The sequence below is a fragment of the Talpa occidentalis genome, unplaced genomic scaffold, assembly GCF_014898055.3.
Source record: "Talpa occidentalis isolate TD23 unplaced genomic scaffold, MPIMG_talOcc4v2.1 talOcc4.13, whole genome shotgun sequence".
Classification (NCBI taxonomy): Eukaryota; Metazoa; Chordata; class Mammalia; order Eulipotyphla; family Talpidae; genus Talpa; species Talpa occidentalis.
Genome location: NW_023601322.1, coordinates 51,490,161 through 51,516,342, shown reverse-complemented (window position 1 = coordinate 51,516,342; position 26,182 = coordinate 51,490,161). Strand labels below are relative to the sequence as shown.

The following is a 26,182-nucleotide window of genomic DNA, read 5'->3' as shown; positions in this document are numbered from 1 at the left end:
ATAAATAAAAACATGCCTCTATAAAAAAAAAGTTTAAAAAAAAAAAAAAGAAAATATCCTTTTTTTAAGGAAATGCATGCAAGTACTTAGCGGTAAAGGGACATCATGTGTAATTCTCAAGTGATTCTGAAAAAAAATAGGTATAAGAAGGTAGAGAAGCAAATGTGCTAAAATGTTCATATAAATCCATTTTACCCTCACACAAAAATACTGGTTTAACAAGGTATGAAATTTCAGGATTACAGTTCTATATTTTCTGACCTCTGGAAACATGGCTCTGTCACATTCGCAAGTAGACACTTGTAGATAAGATGAGAACTCTGCTTCTGACCCTGGCCTCTCCTCTTTCAAGGTAACCAGCTTATTGATTTATTTTCTGTTCTCTGTTTCTTGAGAAAAAAAAAATTCTCTTTGTCTTAGAATTTAGATGTTTCACCAGGACACAGGAGCTAGATTTGTGTTGTTTTAATGAATCATTCCTGCAGTGGGTGAACCTTTTCCGATGGAAGATTTAGGTGTTTTCTAAATCTTAAGTAAAGGTCACACTCATTTATAAATAAGAACCTTATTCAAGACAAGGACTAGGGTCTTTATGCACAGCAAAGCACAGAACTGAACAACTGTTCTTCTTTAGAGCGCACAAAATGTGCATAAAAGTCATATAATTTTATGTTAAAACTCATATAATTTTATGTTAAATATATATATATTTGCTTTAAAATTTAAAAGGCAATTCATTTCAAACCCCCCTTTGATTCTAAAGAAGAGCACACAGTGTTTTCCATTTGTCAACTTGTACAAGCACCACCAACTTACTACAAGATGGCTCTGAGAAAATACCAGCAAAACATGTGCCTTATTGCTTCAAAATGCTGTGATTCTGTGCCCACGTTCTCGCCTGCACACCGTTCCAGGGGCCATGCTAATTCTGCTCCTGGTTCTGGAAGAGGAGCGAGCATTCTGGCGGGCGGCAGAGTGGAGCTCACACAATGAGACTAGAAACGCCCTGTGTCCAGCTCTTGAAGTTATTTCTCAAAAGTCAACAAGGCACACCCGCCGACAACTCTATTATTCTGACTGGAATAAAAGCTTTGCGGTGGAGCTAAAAGGCCTTATAAATCTCCTTTCATTTGTGTTCCTAAAACAAAGTGCGGCCCGACTACTACTGTTGCAGGAAATGGGATGCTCGAGTTCGCCCTCCCTGGGGACGACACACAGTGGAAATCAATCAATCGAGGGGGGAAAATTCCCAGAGAGCCTCATTAATTAGTAATAAGTCAGCAAGTGGCCGAAATCACAAGGTGTGGAAAAGAGCAACATCACCGGGTAGTGTGTTCGCGACCAAACCACGGCGGGTAACGCCGTGAAAGTGAAAAATCACTGCGCCCCGGGTTCAAGCCCGACCGCGCGCCCTTACCCCGCCGGCGGCCGGCGGCCCCTCCCCGCACCCCGCCCCCAAGCCTGGATTCGAGGCGCTCCCGCCCCCACCTGGGCGGCCGTCGGGTCCCCCCTGTGCCCCGCCCCCACCCCGGCGCCCCGCGGGCCGGGAGCCGGAGGCCGCGCGCGCTCCGCGCAGGGACGCGGCGCCCGACGGCACCTACCGAGCAGCAGGAGCCGGTGCGTCTGCTGCAGGTCCCGCTTCTGCTCGCGCAGCAGGCGGTCGATGCTCCGGCTGACCTTCCTGGCCTGGCGCTCGGCCTCGCGCTCCTCGGCGCGCTGCTGCTCCGGGCGCCCGCCCCGCTCCTTCCCGGCCTCGGCGCGGGGCCGCGCGCCCGCCCGGAGCAGCGGGGGCCCCGCGGCGGCCGGGACGAGGTCCGGGGTCTGGCCGGGCCGCGCGTCCTGCGCCGGAGGCGCCGAGGCCCCGCGGGGGGCGTCCTCCCGGTCTCCGAAGAGCAGCGGACGGAGGCTGTAGCACAGACCCATTGGGCGCGGGGGGCGCGGCGGGCGCGGCCGCGACCGGGTCCCAGAGGCGGCTCAGGCCGCCGACCCCGCGGAGGGCCGGGCGCGCGCTGCCCTCGCTCTCGGCGCGGCCCGGCGGCCGGCAGGCGGGGGGTCGGCCCGGGGCCACGGCCCCTCACGGCCCGGGAGCGCCATTTGACATCTTCCGCGGGGTCCAGGGGGCGCGGCCGCCGGGCTGAGGCGCAGCGGAGAGCGCGCGGAGCGGCCGCACCGACGGGCCTCGCGGCCCGGCCCCCTTACCGTAAATACGGCTCCTCGGCCAGCCCGTTACCGTAAGTGCTGCGGCCGAGCCGGCCCTCGTTACCGTAAATACCCCAGACGGAGCCGGCGACCGTTACCGTAAGTACCTCCACGGTCCGGCCTAATTACCATAAATCTCCCCTCTGGTCAGCTCGGAACTACCAGCGCCGCCGCTCTCGGGGAGCTTCCCTACCGTAAATACAACTGGCCGAGCCCAACGCGCAGCTGCTGACGGTGCCGCAGTGGCCGCGGTGGTTCCGCCACCATCCGGAGCTGCTATTGCAGCACACGTATAACAATGGTTTTGCTTTTGGACATTGGTATCTAATAACAGAATGCCGACTGAAGGGTTAGAGATGCTAGCTTCCATGTCTTCAGTTACCGAATGTTTTACCTGCAGAGATCGCTGCACGCCAAAGCTCATTTTTTTTGCTCATTTATATCTTGACTCACATGTGCACACATCTGCACAATTTTGATCCCTTCTTTGAAATTATTATGCGTTGATGTTGACAATATCTCCAAATGAATAAAAATATTATACGTTGATCTTGACAGTATCTCCAAGTCAGGAGGTCCATGACGTTTTCAATCATTACCACACTTACTTAGAAATTGAAAACGAGCACATGTAGTTGTCACATGCTATTTATATTTGCTAAAGACGAGAATCTGAAATTATATCCTATATTCTACTTTTTAAACTCACCATATAGTGAAGAGATGAACAGAGGTGCATTACAAAGTATGGATACAAGCCCACTAAAGGTTTCATTTTATCAGTTATCTCCTACTTAATGTCCACCATTTTATAGAGCTTTTGCAACAGATGAAACTTTCAATAGCATTTAAGAACTATGCTATATGTTCCTTAATTTTGAGCAAAATAAAATATAATGTTATAACGGATAGTTAAATATATTTTATTTATATATATATAAACATTGCATTGGTTAAATTTTAAAATTAGAGATTTCATGATTCACATTATACAGCCTTGCTAATAGAACTGTATGAGTATAGCATGTAATGTTTTTGATCTAACATGATCCCAAAATTATGCTGTTCTCTTAGATCTTCAAGTAGTAACAGAAAGGAAAACTGTAAAAAAATCTTAAGGAGAACAGAAAAAATTATTGAGTATCTCTATCATTTTCTGGTCATTCATTCACTCATCCTTCCTCCATTTATCCATTCATTTACTAAATGTTTTTCAAGCACCCACAAAGGGCAGTCTTTCTGGTTGGTATTGGCTGAGGCAAAATAATGGATTCTCATGGAGTTTCTACACAAGGTAGAAATATGTTCAATCATGTAAACCACAAGTCAAAAAATTTTTTTAACTCTATATTGTAAATTACACAAGTGCTGTGAAGAGAAAGAACAGCTTCTTTGAGAAGTAGTAAGGGAATGTGCAATTGAAATCTGGAGGTTTTGCCTATTCCAGACCAAGGGCATTTCAGATGAAGCAATGTTTGAATTTGAATGATCCATACCAGTTCCTTCCCATTGTATCTTAATAGCTAAACTTTATCACCTAGCATCACATTAGAAGTATAACATTGTTTATATATTAAAAACAGCTGAGAATAGAAATGCACAAAAAACATATCTGAGAAGAATGTACTCTAAAGTGCTTAAAGGAATACACAGAAGACCATGTTCTTTATTGGTACCCTGTATAAGAACTGGAAAAAATTCTTCATACTCTATTAGGAGACTCCTAGGGAAAAATGCAATGTCCATTTTGCCTACATTAAATTTAATGTCTTCTCTGTTATCCAGAATGATTTTTATTTCACCTCATTGGGTTATATAAGCAATTTATAATGGCAAAGAATGATTATGAATCTGAAAATCAAAATCATGAGGGAGCTCTAAAGTAAATATAAAATTATAGCATGTTGATTTAAGGTGCAGTTTTATGTTTAATCTAAACTGCTGCCAAAAGAATTATTTCATTCTGAATCCATCTTCCTCTGAACTTGCCTTCTAAAGCAAATATAAGTACAATGTTGTGAAAGGTTATATCTAAGTTCTTCGTATGGATCCTGTGTTTAATTAATGAAAGTGGCATTTTATTATTGCACATTTTTGCACATTTTTACACTGTACAGCAGAAAACTTAAGATTATAGAAAGGAATTAAGACCAATTTGGCTTCCTTCTCCCCAAACTAGAACTACGTTTGATTAGTATGATGTGTAATCATAGGGGATTGATTTAATGATACATCCTTATCAATGAAATAATAATATAGTCATTAAAATGAAATGAGCTTTGATATCCTATAATGAGGTCTTCTTAACCTTGCAACCAGTGACCTTTGAGATCAGAGAATTTGTTGTGGTTGAGGGCTGTCCTGTGCCCTGTAGGATATTTAGTAGCTTCCATAACCTCTACCCAGTAGAGGCCAGCACCACTCTTTCCCAAAGGTAACAACAGAAAATGCCTCAAGGTATGCCAATTGTCTTCTTAGAAAAATTGCCCTCACTTGAGAAACCCAAGAATATAAAGCAAAATGAGAATAGAAGTTCTGGGATAAATATAAAGAATGCAGAAAGAAGATTTATAAGCCAAAGTTCTTTAAATAGAATTAAACTGGCGGAAGAAAGACCTTCAGAAGTAGAAGACAGAAATACATAAATCAGTCAATTAGAAAAAGAGAGGAACAAGACTTAGGAAAAATGAGGAAAATTTTTGAGAAATATCAGATTCAGTTAGAAGTAACATAAGATAATATATATTTCAGAGGGTGAGTAGAGAGAGGACGGATGACGTTACCCTGGTAAAAGAAATAATATCTGAGAATTTCCTAAACTTAAGGAATGGATTAAGTATGGATGTCCAGGAAGCAGAGAATACTCAAATTTCTAAATACAATACTACCTACACCAAGACAGATCATTGTTACATTATCAAAAATAAAAGAAAAAATTTACAGAAAGCAAAGAAAAAGAATATAAATTACAAAGGTACTAACATTAAGCTTTCTTCAGATTTTGCCCTAGATACCCTGCAGTAGTCAAGAAGAGAGTGGAAGGAAGTGTTCACAAACCTAAAAGACAAGAATTGCCAGCCAAGAATATTCTACCTTGCAAAATTATCATTCAACTATAAAGGTAAAATAAAGGCTTTCCCAGACAGACAAATGCTAATGGAATTTGTCACCACCAAACCTGACCTTCAAGAAATATTGAAAGAATTTTTTTACAAGAAAAGAAAAGATGAACATAAATACTTGAGCAAAATGACAATAGGAATATAAAACCAGATTATGAGTCAATAACAAAACAATAAAGGAGAAGAAGAAGTAGACAGAACCTGTACAGTTAAAAGTCAGAGAGAAGTTAAAAGTCAGAGAGCAGATGCCAATTCACAAAGGACTTAAGATATAGGAATTTAAGTAAACTGCCCACCCCTTATCTCCCCCACCTCCGGTGGTAACCATTAACCAAAAATCCAGAATAGAGGGCCAGAGATGAAGAAACATAGAAATTGATAGAATCACTAGGGAAAGCTACCCAGAAAGAGTGGAGAGAAACAAACCAACAAAAAAATGACAGAAAAATAAAATAATCCCAAATCAAAAAACAAAATGACTGCTAATAAATAGATATACCAATAATCACGTTAAATGTGAATGACCTGAGGGCCTCCCCTGGTGGTGCAGCAGTTGAGCGCTGGGCTGCGAAGCTGCCCACAGCCTCTGCAGTGCCTGTTCGATCCCCGGCCGCCGGCGAGGGTCCCATATGGCGCGCAGACCTCTCTGGCCACACTCGCTGCTCCCATCATCAGTGTATTTCATCAGTCTGCCTGTTCTGTTCCCCGCTCTGGCTCTGGTGAATTCTCTTACCCTCCCAGGCTTCTGACTGAACCCAGTGCTTGTATAAATAAATAAATAAATCTAAAAAAAAAGTGAATGACCTGAAATCACCATTTAAAGGCACAAAATGATAAAGTTATGCAAAAAGTTTCAACCTTCTGTATTTTTTGTATGAGACCCATTTAAAACCAAAAAACAAAACCAAACTGTAAGTAAAAGGTTGAGGCAAAATTTATAAGCTAATAAAGAAAAACAGGAACTGCTATTCTCATATCAGATGAATTAGATTTTTAACTAGAAAAGAAAAGAAAGGACAGAGGTGGACACTACATAATGATCAAGGGAACAATTCATTGAGAATACATAACTTTTATTAATATGTAAGCACCTCAGACAGGAGCATCTAGTTTTATAAAGCAACTGAAAACTTTCTAAAACAACATATCGACAAAAAAAAAAATTATTGTCAGAGACCTCAACACATCACTGACACAATGGAATAGATCATCCAGACAGAAAATTAACAGAAAAATAAAGGTCGTAATTGAAGTTAGACCAGATGGATTTAATGAACATATATAGAGCTTCCAAAATAAATGAGCATATTCCCTTCTCCAGTGCACATAGAACAGTCTCAAGAATATGTCATATACTAGACATAAAACATATCTCAGAAAATATATGAAAATAGAAATTATATCACACATCTTCACAGACTGCAATGTTATAAATCACAAATTAACCACAAAACATCCTGAATAAACCAAAAATACCTGGAAACTAAAAAGACTTCTGAACATGGGTCAAAAAAGAAATCATGAAGTATCTGGAGACTAAAGAAAACAAAGAGGCAAGCCCTAGATCCTACAGGATACTCTAATAGCAGTGCTATTTGGGAAATTCATAACAAGTCCACATTAAACACACACGCGCGCACACACACACACACACACAGAGGAAATCTCAAAGAAACAAACTCTGTAGGTGAAAAAAATAAAACTAAAAAAGGAAGAAGAAATATCCAAGAATCAGTAGAAGGAAAGGAGTAATAATGTATTCCCATAATGTATTTGGGATACATTATGTATTATGTAATACATATGTCATATGTAAATAATGAAAATATGTAAATAATGTATTTCCATGTATGTAATATATAACAACAACAACAAAAAAAAAAAACCTAAAAAGATAGGCCTCCCTGGTGGCCTAGGAGTTAAGTCTCGCAAAGGCCCACCTTAGTGACCTGAGGATCCCCAGCCAGGGAACTGACCCACTTGGCACAGCATACCTCTGCTGTCTGTCTTGCTGCTCCCCTCAGCAGTGCATTTCGGTCAATCTGCCTATTTTGTTCCCCACTCTGACTCTGGTGAATCTTCTCACCCCCTTCACCTCTGACCTGTACTCAAGTTCTTCTATACAAAAATAAATAAATAAAATCTTTTTAAAAAGAAAATATAGTCCAAAAGATCAGAGAAATCAAGAGCTTGTTCTTTGAAAAAAAATAAAGAAAACTAACAAGCCCTAATTAAGCTTATAAAGAGAAGAGAGGAAAACCCAAATAAATGGAATCAGATATGAAAAAGGAGAAATTACAACAGATGGTGCAGAAATAAATAGTATCATAAGAACCTATTATGAGAATGCAAACAAACTGGATGACTAAAAAGAAATGGACAATTTTTCAGATTTAAACAACCTTTACAGACCGAATCAGGCTGAATTAGATAGCTTAAATAGCCCAGCTACAAGCACAGAAATTGAAAATGCAATAAAAATTTTTCTTAAAAAGCAGAAGTCCAGGACCAGATGGCTTCTTCAGTGACTTCTACCAAACATTCAGAGAGAATCTAATAGTTTCCTACTCAAACACTTAAAAAAAAAAAAAAGGGTAGAATACTTCCCAACACATTCTATGAGGCCAAACATTATCCTAATTTCAAAAACAAAGAAAAGTACAAAAAAGAAAATTATAGACCCATATCTCTTGTGAATACAGATACAGAAATCCTTAGAAAAATCACAGAAAACTAATATCATTCATCACATCAGTAAAACTCAAGATAAAAACCACATGATCATTTTGAAAGATGCCAAACTATGTGTTAAACAAGGTTCTACATCCATTTATGATAAAATCACTCAATAAAATGGGAATAAGTAGAACTTATCTAAGCACTAACAAAACCATAAGTGATGACTGCATAGTAAACATCATACTCAATGGTGAAAAGCTGAAAATATTTCCACTAAGATCAGGAACAACACAAAGACATCCACATGGTTTTGGAAGTTCAACATGGTTTTGGAAGTCCTAGTCAGGACTTGATAAGAAAAATAAAAGCAACCAAATTGTAAAAGAAGAAGTGAAATTACTGCAATTTACAATGTCATGATAAAATACACAGAACACCCAAAAGATCCTGCCAGAACACTGCTAAAAATAATAAATGAATACAGCAAATGGCAGAATACAAAATTAATACACAAAAATCAGTTGCATTCCTATATGTAAACAATGTATCAGAAGAAAGGAAATTAAGGGTTATAATCCTATTTACAATCACAACAAAAAGAATGAAATTCTTGGGAATAAACTTAATAAAGGTGAAGGACCTATATTTTGAAAATGGTAAGACTGTTAATGGAAATAAAAGAAGACACAAAGAAATGGAAAGATATCCTATGCTCATGGTTTGGAAGAATAAACATCATTAAACTGGTCATATTAGCAGAATTGTAAAGCAATTTACATATTCAATGCAGTACCTATGAAGATGCCAATGACTTCTTTCAAGGAAATAGAACAAAGAAATACAAAATTTATAAGTAACCATAAAGGGCCCTAAATAGCTAAAGCAATCCTGACGTAAAGAAGAAAAATGGCAGTATTATACTTCCTGACTTTAAGCTATACTATACAGTGCCAGTGATCAACACAATATGGTAGTGCAACAAAATAGAAACTCAAACCAATGGAATAGAATAGAAAGTCCAGAGATAAACCCACATACAAATGGTGTTGGGAAACATGCATAGTTATATGTCAGAAAAATAAAACGAGATCCGTACTTAACTCCATACTCAAATGTGACTTCAAAATGGATTAAAAATTTAGATATGAGTCAAAAATATAAAGTACTTGAATGAAAACCTAAGGGACACTCTACAGGACATCGAAATGACTTATTATAAGGGAAATGCAAATCAAAACCACAATGAGATATTACCTAATCTGTGTGTGAATAGCCCACATCAAAAAGAATGAAATCATCAAACACTGGGGAGGATGTGGTAGAAAAGGAACTCTCATCTAGTGTTGGTGGGAATGCAAGTTGGTGCAGCCTCTGTGGGAAATGGTATGGAGATTTCATATAAAACTAAAAATGGAAATTCCTTGAGGTCCGGTAATCTTTCTGTTATGTATTTATCCAAAAAATATGAAACTAATACAAAAAGATTTATGTATGCCTATGTTCATAGCAGTTCTGTTCACAATTGCCAAGTCATGGAGTCAACCTGAATGGTCTCCAACAGATAAAGAAATTGTGGAATAGTACTCAATGTCACACCAATGTTAAAAAAGATGAACTGGTATCGCTTGCGACAAAATTGATGGATCTTGAGGTGACTATGTTAAGTGAAATAAGTCAGAAAATGAAAAATATTGTATCATTTAACTCATCTATGGAATATATATAATCAACACACACACACACAAGTAAAATACAGCAGCAATAAATCTTGAACTTAGTGAATCTGATGGTTACCAGAGGGACTAGGGGAAGGTAAAGGGGATAGGAGATGGAGACTGATGTGATCATATGGAGGAGCAAAAAAAAATGTAACCCCAAAATTAAAATCAATTAAAAAAAATGAGAAATTTGGATACCAGGTGACCCTCACTGTGCAATGCCAAGGGATATGGCTCTGGATAGTAACAGATGAGAGAAAAAATACAGATCAGCAGAAATGGTAAACATATGGGTAAATATAAAAACTATATATGTTTTCTTTTTAAAATTTTAAAATTATATGCCAATTTAAGGAAAACTATTAATAGTATATTTTGGATTTACTGTTTATGCAGATGAAATATGTGTAAATATATGAAATCATTACAAAGGATAGGAGTGGGGTGAAGGAACTATATTCTCACAGAGTTCCAATATTTTATGTAAAGCAGTATAACAGCCACTACTAGATTTGTAATATTAGCAATAGAATTTTCTGCAGTGACAGAAATGTTCATTATTGCCCTATAAGGTAATCGCAAGTTACATGTAGTTATTGAGTACTTGAAATGTGGACATTATGACACTAGAACCCAATTTTAATTTCATTTAATTTTAATTAACTTAAAATTTAAATAGGTTCATGTGGCTCATGACTATTTTACACTGCCCTAGAGCAGTGACAAAAAGTTATGAAAAGTGGGATACTTAAAAAAGCTAATAGGGGAATAAAATGGAAATGTTTCAAATAAGCCCAAAGAAAGAAAAGAGGGGAAAAACAAATGAACCAATTTTAATAGCAGAAATGCTGATTTAAATACAATCATTTTAAAATTGCATAAAGATGGACAAAGCAAATTAAAAGAGTATGTCAAAATGGATAAAAAGGAAAAGTTCAACTTTATGTTGTATATAAGGAATATACTTTACATATAGGCACAGATTGGTTGACAGTAAAAGGAAGAAAAATGTATATGAAGAGGTATTAGATTCCTAGTGCTGCAGTTACTCGCATGAGTTAGGAAGCTCAAAATAGCAGAAACTGATTCTTTCACAGTTCTGGAAGCCAGAAGTTGAAATCAAGCTGTTGGCAGGTCCACATTCCTTCCAGAAGCTCTAGGGTGGGATCTTTTCTTGCTTCTTTAGATTCTGGTACTCTTGACATTCATTGGTTTATGGCAGTATCAGTCCAACCTCCACTTCTGTCTCCACTTGCCTTCTCTTTCTTGTATCTCTGTGTCTCTTTCTGTCCTGACCAGGTCAACCCTAATCCAACATGATCTCCTCTCTATTCTTACCTTACTTACAATCTTCAAAGACTTTTTTTTTTTTTAACAGAGGCATGTTTTATTTATTTGTTTGTTTGTTTGTTTGTTTTGTTTATACATGCACTGGGTACAGTCAGAAGCTCGGGAGGGTGAGAGAATTCACCAGAGCCAGAGCGGGGAGCAGAGCAGGCAGAAGGACAGAAGTACACTGCTGAGGGGAGCAGCGGGCGGCAGGAGAGGTCTGCACGCCATGTGAGACCCTCCTCCGGTGGCCGGGGAGCAGCCGGGGATCGAACCAGCGCTGCAGAGGCCACGGGCAGCTTCGCAACCCGGAGCTCAACCGCTGCGCCACCGGGGAGGCCCTTCAAAGACTATTTCTAAATAAGATCATGTTCTGAAGTTCACAGTGGATGTGTATTTTGGGGGCATACTATTTAACCCACAACAGTGAAAGTTTTGAGAGAGACCTGGTGTGGCTATATTAATATCAGTCAACATAGATTTCAAGATAAAGAGATTAACAGAAATAGAGGACTATTTCATGAGAAATAGTACATCAGAGGCCTTCCTGGTGGCACAGAGATTAAAGACACAGCGCTATCAAGCTATCTCCAGCCTCTGCAACATGAGTTTGATCCCCAGCCAAGGAGCTAACCCATATGGTGCAGTAGACCTCTCCTGACTCATCCGCTACTCCCTTCAACAGTGTATTTCAGTAAATCTACCTGTTCTCCCCACTCTGTCTCTGGTGAATCTTCTTACCCCCTACACCTCCGGCCTATACCCCAGTTCTTGTACGCATAAATAAATAAATCTTTAAAAAATAGTGTATCAGGAGGTTATAACAAATAAACATGTATACACAGCTTCAAAGTACATATCTAACAGAACTTAAAGCAGAAGTAAACAAATCCACAAACCTAACATGCTTGTCTTATTAACAGAATAACTAGAAGTTCAGAATGACACAATCATCTTTATCTATATAGGGCACCGTACCCAACAAATGCAAAGTGCTCTTCCCAAGTTCAAGTAGAATGTTCACTGAGGTAGACCAGATCCTGGGCTAACAAATTTTAACAAATTATACATCATTTAAAGTCTTAACAACCCAAATGCCCAAAAATAGATGACTGGATCAAGAAGATGTGGTGCATATACACCATGGAATATTACTCAGCATTCAAAAAAGATAAACACATGCAATTTGCAGCAACATGGATGGCGCTGGAAGGGATCATGCTCAGTGAAATAAGCCAGAAAGAAAAAGAAAAATACCAGATGGTCTCACTCATAGCAGGAATCTAGAAAACTTAAATAAGGGACCAGGAAAAAGAATAACTATAAGAAGTGAAAATCAAAATCAAAAAACTATGAACGAGAGACACTCTATGGGAAGAGGGGGGCGGGGAGGGGAGGGATTGGGGTCAAAATAAGGGGGTTGCAATTGTATGGGGAATATAAAAATAAAATTTATTTAAAAAAAAAAGTCTTAAAAAGTATGATTTCCAACCATGAAGGAATTAAGTTAGAATCAAAGGCATATGGCGGTGGATTACCATGAGTTGAATAAAGTGGAATCCCCCTTGTATGCAGCAGTGCCCTCAGTGGCAGACTTGATGGATTGTCTGAGCCATGAGCTGGGCACACATCACTTTGTAGTTGATCGAGCTAATGCTTTCTGTTCCATTGCCCTAGCACCAGAATCAAGACCAGTTTGCCTTCACATGGGAAGGCCGGCAGTGGACATTCACTGCTTCTGCAGGGATACCTGTATAGCCCTACTCTGTGCCACGGGCTGGTGGCAGTTGACTTGGCCCCAAGGGAAAGGCCATCTTTGGTGCGCTTATACCATAATATTGATGACATTTTGTTGATCAATGACTCTCTTGAAGATTTGGAAAAGTCTTTACCTCTCCTATTGACACACCTGAAAACATGGCTGGGCAATCAATGAAAGCAAACTGCACGGGCCTGGATTGTCTGTTAAGTTCTTGGGGTTGTTTGGTCAGGTAAGACAAAAGTTATTCCTGACGGGGCCTCCCTGGTGGCGCGAGGGGTTAAGATGCAACTTATGAAGCTATACGCAGCTATTGCAGCACGAGTTTGATCCCCGGCCAGGGAGCTACCCACATGGCGCAGTAGACCTCTCCTGACTTGCATGCTGCCCCCCTCAGCAGTGTATTTCAGTCGATCTGCTTGTTCTGTTCCCCACTCTGTCTCTGGTGAATTCTCTCCCCACCCCACACACCTCTGGCCTGTACCCCAGTTCCTGTATGCATAAATAAATAAATCTTTAAAAAAAATGTTATCCTTGGGCCTCCCCGGTGGCGCAGCGGTTGAGCGCTGGGCTGCGAAGCTGCCTGCAGCCTCTGCAGCACTGGTTCGATCCCCAGACACCAGGTGAGGGTCCCACATGGCGCGCAGACCTCTCCTGCCACCCGCTGCTCCCCTCAGCAGTGTACTTCATCAGTCTGTCTGTTCTGCTCTCTCTCTGGCTCTGATTGATTAGTAATTTAGCAGTTATAAAGGAGTTAAGTTTTAGTCATATAACTTTTTTGTTGTTTTGCTGTTTTTAGCATTAACAGAATGGTTACTGGGCAGTGGAAAATAAATGATTGTTAGTGGACATTTTGTGTGGTAATTGTATTTACCTTTAGAACTAAGTGAAATGGCTATTATCACCTCAGCAAGGGGTCATAGGTCCCCAGGCCGGTTTTGAAAAAAAATAAATGCCAAGGTTGTTAGTCTTTTTTTTTATTTGAAAGCAATCACTTATGTACTATACTCCCACGGCTTGCTTGAGATGTATAAATAAAGAACTGCTGAGACCCTCAGCAGGATGATACTTGCACCCTGATCAAGTGTCAGTGCCTCCTCATTCCCCTGTCCCTTTTCCCTCAAGTTGCCACCTCCGACTTTTCCTGCAGGGACCCTGACACGACAGTTTGCTGGAGCTGGCCTCCGGCAGCTGACAAATGCACCTGGCTTTATGGCTGGAGCAACATGGACATCAGCCATTAGAATACAGTAAAGGCCAAAGTGTTTGCCTTAATCAGGGAACAAGTTAGTCATACCCGTCCCTGGGCTGGGTGCTCATTATGGGATGCTCAGAACACTGTGTATATGTTCCAGATGAGCTTAGTAATGTTAGCTATGCCCTGATGTCCCTGATGTTGAAAATGCTCACAGGCGATCCTTTGCAAGAAAGGTAGGTATCAGCTTCCCTGGTGGCGCAAGCTGTCCACAGCCTCTGCAGCGCGGGTTTGATCCCGGCTGGCCGGCAAGAATCCCACATGGCACAGCAGACCTCTCCTGTCTCTCTTGCTGCTCCCCTCAGCAGTGTATTTCATCAGTCTGCCTGTTCTTTTCCTGGCTCTGTCTCTGGTGAATCCTCTCACCCTCCCGTATCTGGCCTGTACCCCGGTTTTCTTATAAATAAACAAATTTTTTTAAAAAAGAAGGAAAGGTAGGTATCTCTTAACATCTGACTGGCAGACCACCTGAGCTGTTATAGGAAGAATAGCCTGCATTCTGTTGCAGCTTGTCTTGCTTTTGCAGGTTATAGGTACAGTATTCCACACTTCTTGCCATGGGAAGCTCATAGGAGAATGATGTGTAGATTGTACGGTGAAAAAAGCCCTGAAGAGAAACTCAGGCTCTTTTCTGTCTTCCAGAGGCCTTCTGGACACCCAGCAAACCATAGGTAGCCAGTAGGCATCTATGAGCACATAGCTGATTCTGTGCTAGCTTTGTCCTGATGCAGTATAAAAGGGAGTAGAACCCCTTGTGGGGGTTAGGGGGTTGGCTAGGAGGCTCAGTTGCTGCCTGCCTGCCTCCCTGCCTGCTGGTCTGCTTGTGTATCTGGTCCTTGCTTCAGCATTAAAGGCCTGTCAGATATACCTAAGTCTCCAAGATTCTTTTTCGATTTGCCTGAATCAGCAATGAACCTGCTTCATCTGGGACAGTTGTACAACTTGACCCAAATTTTATACCTTTAATAAGCAGGAAATAAAGGGAAAACATAATTACCAGATTTTCCTTTAATGATTGATAAACTATTTTAACAATATAAAATATAAAATTGGGTGTTTTCCTGAAATTTCATTGACCTAATGCAAGAGTATCAAGTTGAATTGCTCATGATGATATACTTCAACATAGTACTCAGAAAATGAGATATTAAATAATTACTAGTCATCCACTGTAACTACGTAAACAAAGTTTATGTTTTTAAATATCATGGATATGATGAAAATTAGTATTTAGCAATGAACTAGGGAGGAAGCTTTTTTTTTTTTTTACTGAAACATGTTTTTTTATATATAAAGCTGGTGTTACATGGGTGCACTACTGAAACCCAAGTTAACCAAAACATTCCACGGTAAGTTGTAGAAGGTAGCAGACCACCTTAGGGCCCAAGGTTAGGCAGCTTCAAGCGGACATTAGACAAAAGGGAAATGCCAGTCCAAGTTCAGGACCCTGAGGGGCTGAGTTCCCGTTAACACAGGGTACCTGCACCCTCCCTATACTTGGAACCCAGGACAAGGCGAAATGCTCCGCTGCTTGTAACAGCACATTTTGGCTTCTGTACTCCTGCTTGCTTTTGGCACCTGCAACCTCCTGGATGTGGTTTTCAGCTTTAAAAACCCTTGTCATATGTGAAACCATCTGATATTTTTCTTTTTCATTCTGGCTTATTTCACTGAGTATAATTCCTTCTAGTTCCATCTATGTTGCTGTGACTGGCATGAGTTTATCTTTTTTGATCGCTGAATAATATTCCATTGTGTGTATATAGCACATCTTCTTGATCCAGTCATCTATTTTTGGGCATTTGGGTAGTTTCCAGGTTTTACCTATTGTAAATAGTGCTGCAATAAACATAGGAGCACAGGTGTTCTTTTGAATCAATGTTTTTGTGTCCTTTGGGTAGATCCCTAGGATTGGAATTGCCGGGTTGTATGGTAGTTCCATTTTTAGTAGACTGAGTAACCTCCAGACAGCTTTCCATAGTGGTTGGATCAGTTTGCACTCCCACCAGCAATGTAGGAAAGTTCCTTTTTCACTTCATCCTCGCCAAAGAAAAAAAACAAGAAAAAAACACAACAAACATCTGGAGGCATTAGCCGAAACAAAATAGCAAAGATATCAAATCACAGGAAAAATATTAAAATTGATTCAACTTATGCAAAAACAGTTTCTCTCAACCTTGATCCCAAATTGTTTCAACAGTGTAGCAAAAGTTTGCAAACCAAATCTACTTTTAAACCATCTTACCTATTTTTGCATAAAATCACAGGGCAGAATAACTAAACAGCAATTTTACCTGGCTTTGTTGGAAAACTCCATAAAGGATCAGAGGAGAACTCTTGATATCCGGTCCATGTAGGCTTCAAGAACAAAGTTGGTCTCATCAGACTCCACCTGGGCTTCCTCTTCTCGAGGGTACTACCAGGACTTTTTCTTTTTCCAAGTTGTCCAGTCCTGCCCATAGAGGCAGCTGAGGAAGCATTTTGATAACTTGATGAAAGATGGGCTACTGCATAGCTTTCAAATATTTTAATTCATAAATAAAACTAGTAGTCATTTTGTATCTCAGGCTCAGCTTTTGTTGTGAGTGAATAAATACCAGAACCAAATGTAACACAAGGCTCATCTTTTGTGTATGTGGATATATTGCATCATGTGGACACATAGTGTGTTTCCAAAGGGTGTGAGTTCAATTCCTCACTGATACACTGTGCATCTAGAATAGTGCCTGCACTTAGTAGGCACTCAGGAAATGCTGTTGCTTATCAGCTTATCAGTGCTGACTCTACGGGCTACATCATCTCCCAGAAGCATCTCCTACACGTAGTTTTGTTTTTATCAAAGTTTTATATAATTTTTTATGGTAATATTTAGAGGTAAATATTTCTCTAGAGGTAAAATGTTACATAATGTATGAAAAACAGCTTTCCTTTGTTGGTCCTCTCATTCATTCCTTACTTGCAGGAAGCAGCCCAATTTCTGTTTCCTTAGCCCTATTTTTAAAAGTATCATATTCCTATAATTTACATGTTTTCTTCCATTCCAACTTTTTGATTTTCAATTTCAGGCACAATCTATGTGTTTCCCACTAAGGAAAGTGGAACTTTAGCTTGTTAGGACCCTCTGCTTGCCCCCTCATCCCAAACCTTACCTTTCACACTCTATCTTTTTGTCCTTTCAAAATATCCAATGGTTTTAATGAAATTAGTTTTTATTTTCAACATTTCCATTATGACTCCGCAAATTCTCTTTACAGTTGAGCCACTTAGGGTATTAGAATCATTACTGCACAATGTTATATATTTCCTGTGGAGCAAGTAATCTTTGTCTAGTTTTCTATGTTCTAATCATGAATTTAACTACATTCTGCTACTACCTTCTACCCCTTCTTCCTACCATTGTAAGGACCACATCTGAACATGTGTTATTGGTTTAATCCTCTCCTTGAGCCTACAATGGTCTGTTACACAGCTGTCACTAACAAATGTTCTCATTGTAGATATTTTCACCTCTTTGTGTCTCTCTATCCACCGCCCCCCCATCTTTTATTACACAATGTTTGGAGAAAATAAAATTCAATCATTATATTACATTTTGTCATTAGTCATACATTGTTTTTCTTAATCATTCTGATTTTTCCTTTAGGGAATGTTCCTAGAAGTATTACAGGTTGGAATGAATTAACTTGAAAAATAGACTTTTTAAAGAACAGTTTTGGGTTCACAATGAAACTGTACACAAAGTGCAGAGATTTTCTATATACTCTCTCTCCCCACATGCAGTTTCCTTATTGACACCCCCACCACAGTGATTTCGTCTAAGTGATGAAAGTATAATGATACATGACTCTTAACCAAAGTCCACAGTTTATGTTCACTCTTGGTGATGTACATTCTATGGGTCTGGACAAATGTATGGAGACAATGACATTCATTCACTATTATAGTATCATACAGAATAGATTCACTGTCCTAAAAATTCTGTGCTCTGCCTATTCATCTTTCCTTTCACCCAACTCCTGGCAATTATTGATCTTTTCATTGGCTCTATATTTTGGCCTTTTCCATAATGTCATATACATAGAATCATATAGAATGAAGTCTTTTCAGATTGGCTTCTTTCATTTTGTAATATGCATTTAAGTTATCTCCATGTCTTTTCATAACTTTTTAGCACTGAATAAAATTTAATTATCTGAATGTATTAAAATTTATCATTTCATCTACTGAACTACATCTTGGCTGCTTCCAAATTTTTGAAATGATGAATTAAGTTGATAAAAACCTTCAATTTCAGGTTTTTGTGAGTATGTAAGTTTTTAATTCCTTTGGGAAATGTCAAGGAAAACATTTCTGTAGAGTATGGTATTATCTGTCTCCTATGTAGGCTCCCTATTTATCTGGCTGCTAGGAATTTGTGTTTCTTATTTGACTCCCTTATTTTTTTTGAAATCATTATCTAATTGCTTCTTAAGAAAAGTGCACTGAAAGTAAATTTTCAGAGAACTTGCATAAAATTCCTTCTCCACCATGCTTAATTGCAACTTAGGCTGGATATAGAATTCTATTATAAATATTTTTCTCAGAATTTTTAAGACATTCAATTGGCTTTTAGTTTCCAGTGTTGCTTTTGAAAATTTCACTGTCATTCTGATTTTTGATCCTTCGCATGAAAACTTTTTTCTATTTTTTCCCTCTGGAAATTTATGTGTTCTTGTTTTCAGGGTTCTGAAACTTCACAATGTGGGTCTAGTTCCATCCATTAGAGATTTACTGTTTTTATATCATTTTTCAAGGCATTACATATTGAGTTCTTCAACCATAAACTTGATGTTTCAGTTTTGAGAAAAATTGACATTCCTTGATGATTTTTCCCCCTCCTTTTCCCTATTCTTTCTCAGAAATATAATTATTCAGGTATTGGAATTCCCTGATTTTACCCCATTTTTCTTATTTTCCCTTCTTATTTTTTTAGGTATTTGTATTTTTGCTTTACCTTTTGGGCGATTTACCCCTCAATTTTATATTCAAAGTGTCCATTGATTTAAAAAAAATACAAATAATTTTATTGAGCTATAACTTACACCATAAAATTTACCTTTTAAAATGGTACAATTCAATGTTTTCTTCCCATTAGTATAGTCAAAAAGGTGTGAACTATCCCTACTTCCTAATTCCATTTTGCCTATAATATACATCTCAAATAGTTCTGTTCCTACTGCTTCAATCAGAGTTTAAACAACTGTATTCTTTCCTTCAGTTTTCCGCATGAACCTAAGCTAAATGATTTCCTTACTTCCACTTCAAAGTGGCTATAGTAGTCTTTTAAAAATAGACATTCAACCATGTCACTCTTTCTTGTAAACCTTCAGTGGCTTTCCTTTGTATGTGGAATAAAAATTCCCTCAACTCCTTGCTCTGGTTTATGTGCCCTGCAGAATCTGGTTTCTGCCTAGCTCCCTGGCTCATTAGACCACCTCATCCCATCCCTACCCACTACTGACATCCATTCATCCATTCTCACCATGTTATTTCTTTTTTTTTTTTTTAATTTAATTTGACTGGTCAAGGATGACCATTTCTTTTCTTTTTTTAAGATTAATTAATTAATTAATTAATTAATTTACACAAGCACTGGGTACAGTCAGAAGTGCAGGGGGGTGAGAGAATTTACCAGAGCTAAAGTGGGGAGCAAAACAGGCAGACTGACGAAATACACTGCTGAGGGGAGCAGTGGGCACAGCAGGAGAGGTCTGTTGCGCCATGTGGGACCCTCGCCGGTGGCCGGGGATCAAACCGGTGCTGCAGAGGCTGTGAGCAGCTTCGTAGCCCAGTGCTCAACCACTGTGCCACCAGGGGAGGCCCCCTCACCACATTATTTCTGTTCCTTAAACACCAAGTTTGTTTTTGACTCAGCTTTTGCAGTTGTTCTTCCCTCTGCCTAGAAAGCTTTTCTAAGAATCAGGTAGCTTTTAGACATGGTGACTGACTAAGAATCAGGAACAGGAACTGAATGAAGGTCCACAGGAAGTAGGAAGCTAGTTTTCCTTATCCACTATATCCCCAGTGCCTTGCTCGGTGAATGAATGAGCTAGTTTATTTTCATCATGGTGTCCCAAAGGAAGAAGAGGTAAGTGCTGAGAACTCACCCCATCTCACTTCCCATTCCAGAGTAGTTTGTCCATGACTGCGAAAGGAGAGACAGAAGAATAAGGAACTCTGTCCTGCCTCCTGGGTGGGATATGGAGTCTGTGGCAAGACCCAGAGGGTGAGATTTATGAGTTTGTGGTACAGATTGAAAACACGACCACAGAGAGCCTGTATGTCATAAAAGTAGAAGACAGAGTCAATAGGATGAGATGGAGGGACCAGGTGGCTATGCAGGAGGAAAACCTTTGGCTGTGACCCACACCTAGGCAGTCATCACATATTGGGCGGTGTGAACGGCATCACCTGTTCACAGTAGACAAGATCCCATGGAGAGAGGATGGGGAATGGATGGTGTGCTGCAGCCAGAACCCATTGTGTGTACTGCTTTCTATCTCCTGTTCAGTGACATAATATTGGTAATTTGGAATCAGCTATGGTGGGAGCATTTATATCATCCTAATTAGCAAATACTACAAATCAGGACTTTTTCTTTTTTGTGGGGATCTGGTTTAACAGTACAGTATTGGAAATAATTGACTATGGAATTTGTTCTATCTGGCAAGAATGAGTTCTCCGAATAGAAGCTTGGATTAGGTTGTAGGAAAATACATTTTATTTTTCACATACATTATTTGTGACTAGCAACTTAGTTTTCATTTTTTTTCTTGCTCAGAATTGTCTCAGGTGGGGTTTCCCAGAAGACCCTGCAACTGAGATTTGAATACAAGTGATTTCTTAAGAAAATTCTCCCAGTAGAAATTGGTTAAAGAGTAACGGAAGCAGATAGGTAGGGCTCAAACTTGGCGGGATTTCAGGTGATGATTCAATTTCAGTCTGATCCCAAGGAAGCCCCAGAGCCTCAGTTACACTGTTGTCTTGGTACTGCCTCTCTGGCACATTCGCCTGTGCTGCAGTGATCAACCACAGCCATGGGCTGCTCAAGGTCCCAGCCACTTCCAACTCTCAGCACATATTCTTGTGGCTACTGCAGGGTCCAAAGGTAATCTTCTGAGGAAAGCTGCAGAAACGGAGGCTAGGGACAGAGGATCTGGTCAGAGCTATGGCAGCAGCTCCTGTGGGGGAACACATGGGAGAAGAGGCTGATTTAGTCATACTCCTTGGTTCTTGGCCTATTACCATAACTGGGCCCTAGTCTTTTTGATTTCTTCCTGCTTTATCTCCAAAACTCACTCTAATTTGTCCTCTAGGTGCCCACTCTCATGTGTTGAATAGCAATCAACACCAATTGCAGCATTGGACTATTAGAGGCTTACCTAAGGCACCCAATGCATGTGTTGAGGATGTGTTTGCAGTGACTCCAGCCGACTTCAGTTTTGGGAAAGCACAGTCCCAGAGAGGGAAGGAGCAATGTGAAGACCAACTTCCTGGGAATATGGGGGTGCCTCTTGCTGCACATCTTCATCCTGGGTGACTGCAGGACTAAGGCTGGACAGTCTGCTTGTGGGGCGTCTGCAGGCTGTGGCAGAATTCTGACACCCGATGAGAGCAGAGTGCCCACCCACTGCTGAGAATGGTAGTGAAAGAGTTCCAGCAGCACTGTCTGTGAAAGTCAGGCTGAACTGTGGCGAGCATTAGATGCCTCTTCCTAATGGAAGCACCCTGTGTCTACAGCAGCCAGTTGTGGGGGGCATGGTTGAGAAGAGATCTGGGAGGTTCCCTATTCTGAGCCCTGTAACACTATTACCTGAGTGGCTGTACAGTCCCAGGAATCTACTGAGACTCACAGAAGAGATCATAGAAGGGGGCCTCCCTGGTGGTGCAGGGGTTAAAGTCTCAGCACTATCAAGCTATCACCAGCCACTGTGACCTGAGTTTGATACCGGCCAGGGAGCTGACCCACATGGCACAGCAGTCCTCTCCTGTCTTGTCTTGTTTTCTGCTCCCTTCAGCAGTATATTTCAGAAGATCTGATTGCTCTGCTCCCCACTCAGTCTTAGGTGAATCCTCTCACCCCCCACACCTCTGGCCTCCATTTTGTGTATGCATAAATAAATAAAAAATAAATCTTAAAAAAAAAAAAGACATCACAGAAGGTCGAACTCTTAGCCCCTATCGGCATGCTGTTCATTTTAGCAGAGGAGTGCCTGGTGGCAAAGGAGTTTCAAGAGGGAGAGCTGACTTTGTGGGGTTTATTCTACTCACTAAGAAGAGGTTATTATATATGAGCAACAAAACTCAATCCAAAACCTCTTCAGTAGTCTGCCAGCCACCTCTGAAAGCCTCACTCATCATCCATGCTGCCCGCACTGAGAGTGGATATGCTGGTTGACCCCTTCCCTTTGCATGTGTGAAAGCAGTGGCGTCTTGACTTTGGATGAACAAATGACAAAGTCAGGCATTTCTTACTCAAGACAGTGGGTCATTCTCTGTTTTGAAATGTAACATGTAAACTCAGGGGCCATAGGACAGCCAATGGGACTGGCAATTCGAGGAAGCCAGTCTGCAGAGAGAAAGGAACATAAGAGATGTTTAGAAAGGAGCACAGGCAAGAGCCAGAGAATGCAAAGGCCTTTCCAAGAGTTGGTGCCAGGCCCTTTCTGAGACCCAACTGTGGTCTTGGCTTTGAAATCTATGAGATAGACCTATTGGCCATGATAACACTCATTTTTGCTTGCCCCAATTTCTTTATTTGGGGACTTCCTCCTCATCTGTTAGAAAGCCTCCAGTCTGTTCCAGGTTCAGCTGCATGCTTGCTCAACTCTGCTCCCCCAAAATACTTAGCCTGTGTTCCCTAGGAGGCTCAGAATGCATCTCAGGGGCAGTGTCTAAATTTATCCTGGTAACCTTATGTGTATTAGTGAGCTTGGCAGCACCGGGAGCTCAAACAGTTTTAAAACAGAGGGTTCCATCGAGTGCCCAAAGATGCTCTAAGAAAAGAACAATAGATATCCATAGCTTTTGGCAATGAGAACAGAGGGCAGTTACCCCCATTTTGTGGAAGGGGAGGGACCCCGGGTTGTGTAGGATTAAAAGGCACTCAGTAGGCTTTGTAAGGAAAGGGCGAGCAAACTGAACACAGTTTTTAGGTCATTGATTGTGGAGAGCAGAGTGAATATGTGGGTGACAGAGGAGAATAAGTGACATGGAGAGGCATAAAGGAGCGGCAGACCCAGGACCAGGCTTCAGACAAATCTTCTGTATGGCCAGGGTAGCTGAGCAACATTCCAAAGTATTGTGTTCTTCTTAAGAAAGTTTTTTGTATGATCCTGAGATGTTTTTGACAAAAAGTGTTTTAAGTATCTCCTGGTCTGATGAGGGAGTGCTTAAGCCTTTCTGAAGGAGACAGTCACCAGCCCCGCACCAGTGGGAAAACTTGTAACGTGGAGTTGTCCCCTCGACACTGATGAGGGGACCTTGCAGGAGAGGATGGTTTGGTCTAATGCTGGGGGAAAACCCCAGGGACAGTTCTAAACTAGTGGCAGTTGCTCAGAAGCTGTTGAGGGGGGTGGGCAGCAGTTAGAAGCCCGGGCAGTTAGAACCCTGGCAGTTAGAAGGAACAGCTGGCACTTAAGAGTCCAAAATTGCTACAGGCCACGTGGCTACAGGCCTCTGGTGGGGCTTAGTTCCTACCTACAACTTGGGTGTTGCCCATTCCCGGAAACTGCCATGGGCACTGGTGTGGGAGGAAGTGAGTCCTGGGTGGGGTGGAGGGCCTGGCCTTGCAGGACAAGTTGGCTTCTCTCTGATGGGCAGTTCAGCCCTCTGCATGCGGAGCATCACCGAATCAGTGGGATAATGGGCAGACAAGGTAGTTTTAGAGACTCTTGGCCTGGCAGTTGGCATCTGTTCAGTGTGGAGGACTTGAAAATAGAGTGGTATCCTATTCCTTGTGGCCTGGGCTTCACTGAGAAAACAACAAAGGAATAATTCAAACTTGCTATTTTCTAATTCTGAGAGCCATTCTGGGTTCTGGGCTCTTCCCTTCTAGGGTATAGCTATCACTTTCCTTGGTTGTTTTATATTCTCCATAAAGAAACTAGAATTTTAAAAAAATGACAGAAAGCAGTCCTTCTTAAAGCTCTGAAATGTCCTCTTGGGCTCCTGGGGTCCCCAGCCTCTCTGCAACCCTCTGTCCACCGCTGGGGTGTGCTGCCCTGCAGCCCAGGGCCATGGCTACTGACAGCACCTGGTGCCCTGCTTGGGGTTCACAGTCTGCTCTTTCTTGGACGCTTTCCCTGTCCCTCTCAGGGGCTAGTCCTTTTCACCTTTCATCTGGGTCTCAGGAAAACCACTGTATCCTCAGAGGTTTTCCTATTGACAGCCCCTCAGAGTGAGACAGTCCCTGCATCCTGTTCATTCATAGTTCTTTTCAGAGAGGATGATGTTTCTTTGCTCAATATCTGTTTGCCCAGGAGAGGTGACTGGCACATCTTTTTTTTTTTTTTTTTTTTTTTTTTTTTAGCTCAGCATACAGTGTGCACAGTGCGGGCTCCTCCAAGGAAGGAACACAGGGATTTCAGTTTCTCAACTTTTCTACAACCTACCCTGCCTTGTGCCAGGAGGGAGATTCCACTCGCATGCTTGTCTCTTATTGCTTTTGAAAAGTTTTGGGAGCTTGATCTTATATGCTGAATCTGTAGAGTCTTGGTCAGGCTTTTAAGAGATTCAAGCATTTCTCACCACTCTGGATGGGGTGGTGTGTCACTGTCAGCTCTGCATGGATTATGCTCCGGCTACTGCTTTTCCAGACTGGACTCTTCTCTCTCATCCCTCTCTTGCTACTACCAGATATTGAGTCTGATTTCTCCTTCTCTGAATTATTTTTAGCATTTATTCTGAGACTATGAAATTTTGTCACTTGATAACCTATATCTTTTTTTGATCATTGTTTTGTGAATGTGTGATTGTCTATTTTTTCCTCAATGACTTTAAATTCTTGTAGGATTCAAACTGTGGATTTTGTACTTTGCTCAGTGCTTGAAAGCACAGTAATAAAACCTCAATAAAACTTTCGTAATGTGGATTTGTGTGTGAAAAACATATGATTCCTACTTGAATATTAGAGCATCTGATTGCATGATCTTTAAAAAAAAAATATTTATTTATGCATACAAGAACTGCGGTGTAAGCCAGAGGTGTGTGTGTGTGGGGGGGGAAGATTCACCAGAGAGAGCGGGGAGCAGAACAGGCAGATCTACTAAAATGCACTGCTGAGGGGAGCAGTGGGTGAGGCAGGAGAGGTCTGCCACGCCATGTGGGTTTCTCCTTGGCCGCCTGGGGGTCGAACTCATGCTGCAGTATTTGGCGACAGCTTGACGGTGCTGTCTTTAACCCCTGTGCCACCAGGGAGGCCCTGATTGTATGATCTTTAAAAATTGTTTTGATCACTCATATCTTGCTGGGAACATTAAAAAATATTAGCTGAATGAATTAATCTTTTCAAATATGGTCAGGAAAATATTTTTATCCCTGAAACTTGCAGATTGTCTAATAATAAAATGTCAACGTGGAAGGATTGCTCCTATCTTGTACCAGTCAGTAGTTTTGAATTATTTTGAGCATTGTGATAGTTTATCAGCTGATTTCTACCCTATTAAATTCAGCCAAATAATCTGCTAACAGGAATAATTTGCCATTTATCAAAGAAATCAAGGGGAAAGTAATATTTGGTTGATAGAAATTTGCTTGACAGGTCAACATTTCAGGCACAGGGTTTTTGGGTAGAACAGCATAAATCACTACCATTTAGGAGGAGTGGCAGCGGAAAATGTGAGAAGGTGCTCTGGTCTGTGTCGGGAAATAAATCCCAGCCTGCATTTTGTGATTATCCAGTGGTACAACATTAGAACAGAAACTAAACTTCCTTAGCATCTGCTTGTTTCATAAGCACTAGGGAATTGTATTAGGGTTTTGACATTAGGGGGTTAGTTCCTGATCATGTAAGCTGCCTCTGAAGGTTGTCCCGATGTAGCAGATAAAGCTCTGGTCTGGGTTCCAAGATCCTCAAAGTTTA

At 40.8% G+C, this 26,182-nt stretch overlaps 1 protein-coding gene across 1 annotated transcript in view; it reads right to left on the bottom strand.

Annotated features, from left to right (window-relative positions):
* The window catches only part of GNAL (G protein subunit alpha L), a 189,053-nt gene extending 187,130 nt beyond the window's left edge, over positions 1–1,923 (bottom strand). The window contains exon 1 of the mRNA XM_037508852.2: positions 1,602–1,923. Coding sequence (XP_037364749.1) covers positions 1,602–1,923 — 322 coding nt within the window. The remainder of the gene's footprint in view (positions 1–1,601) is intronic.
* Positions 1,924–26,182: the final 24,259 nt, after the last annotated feature.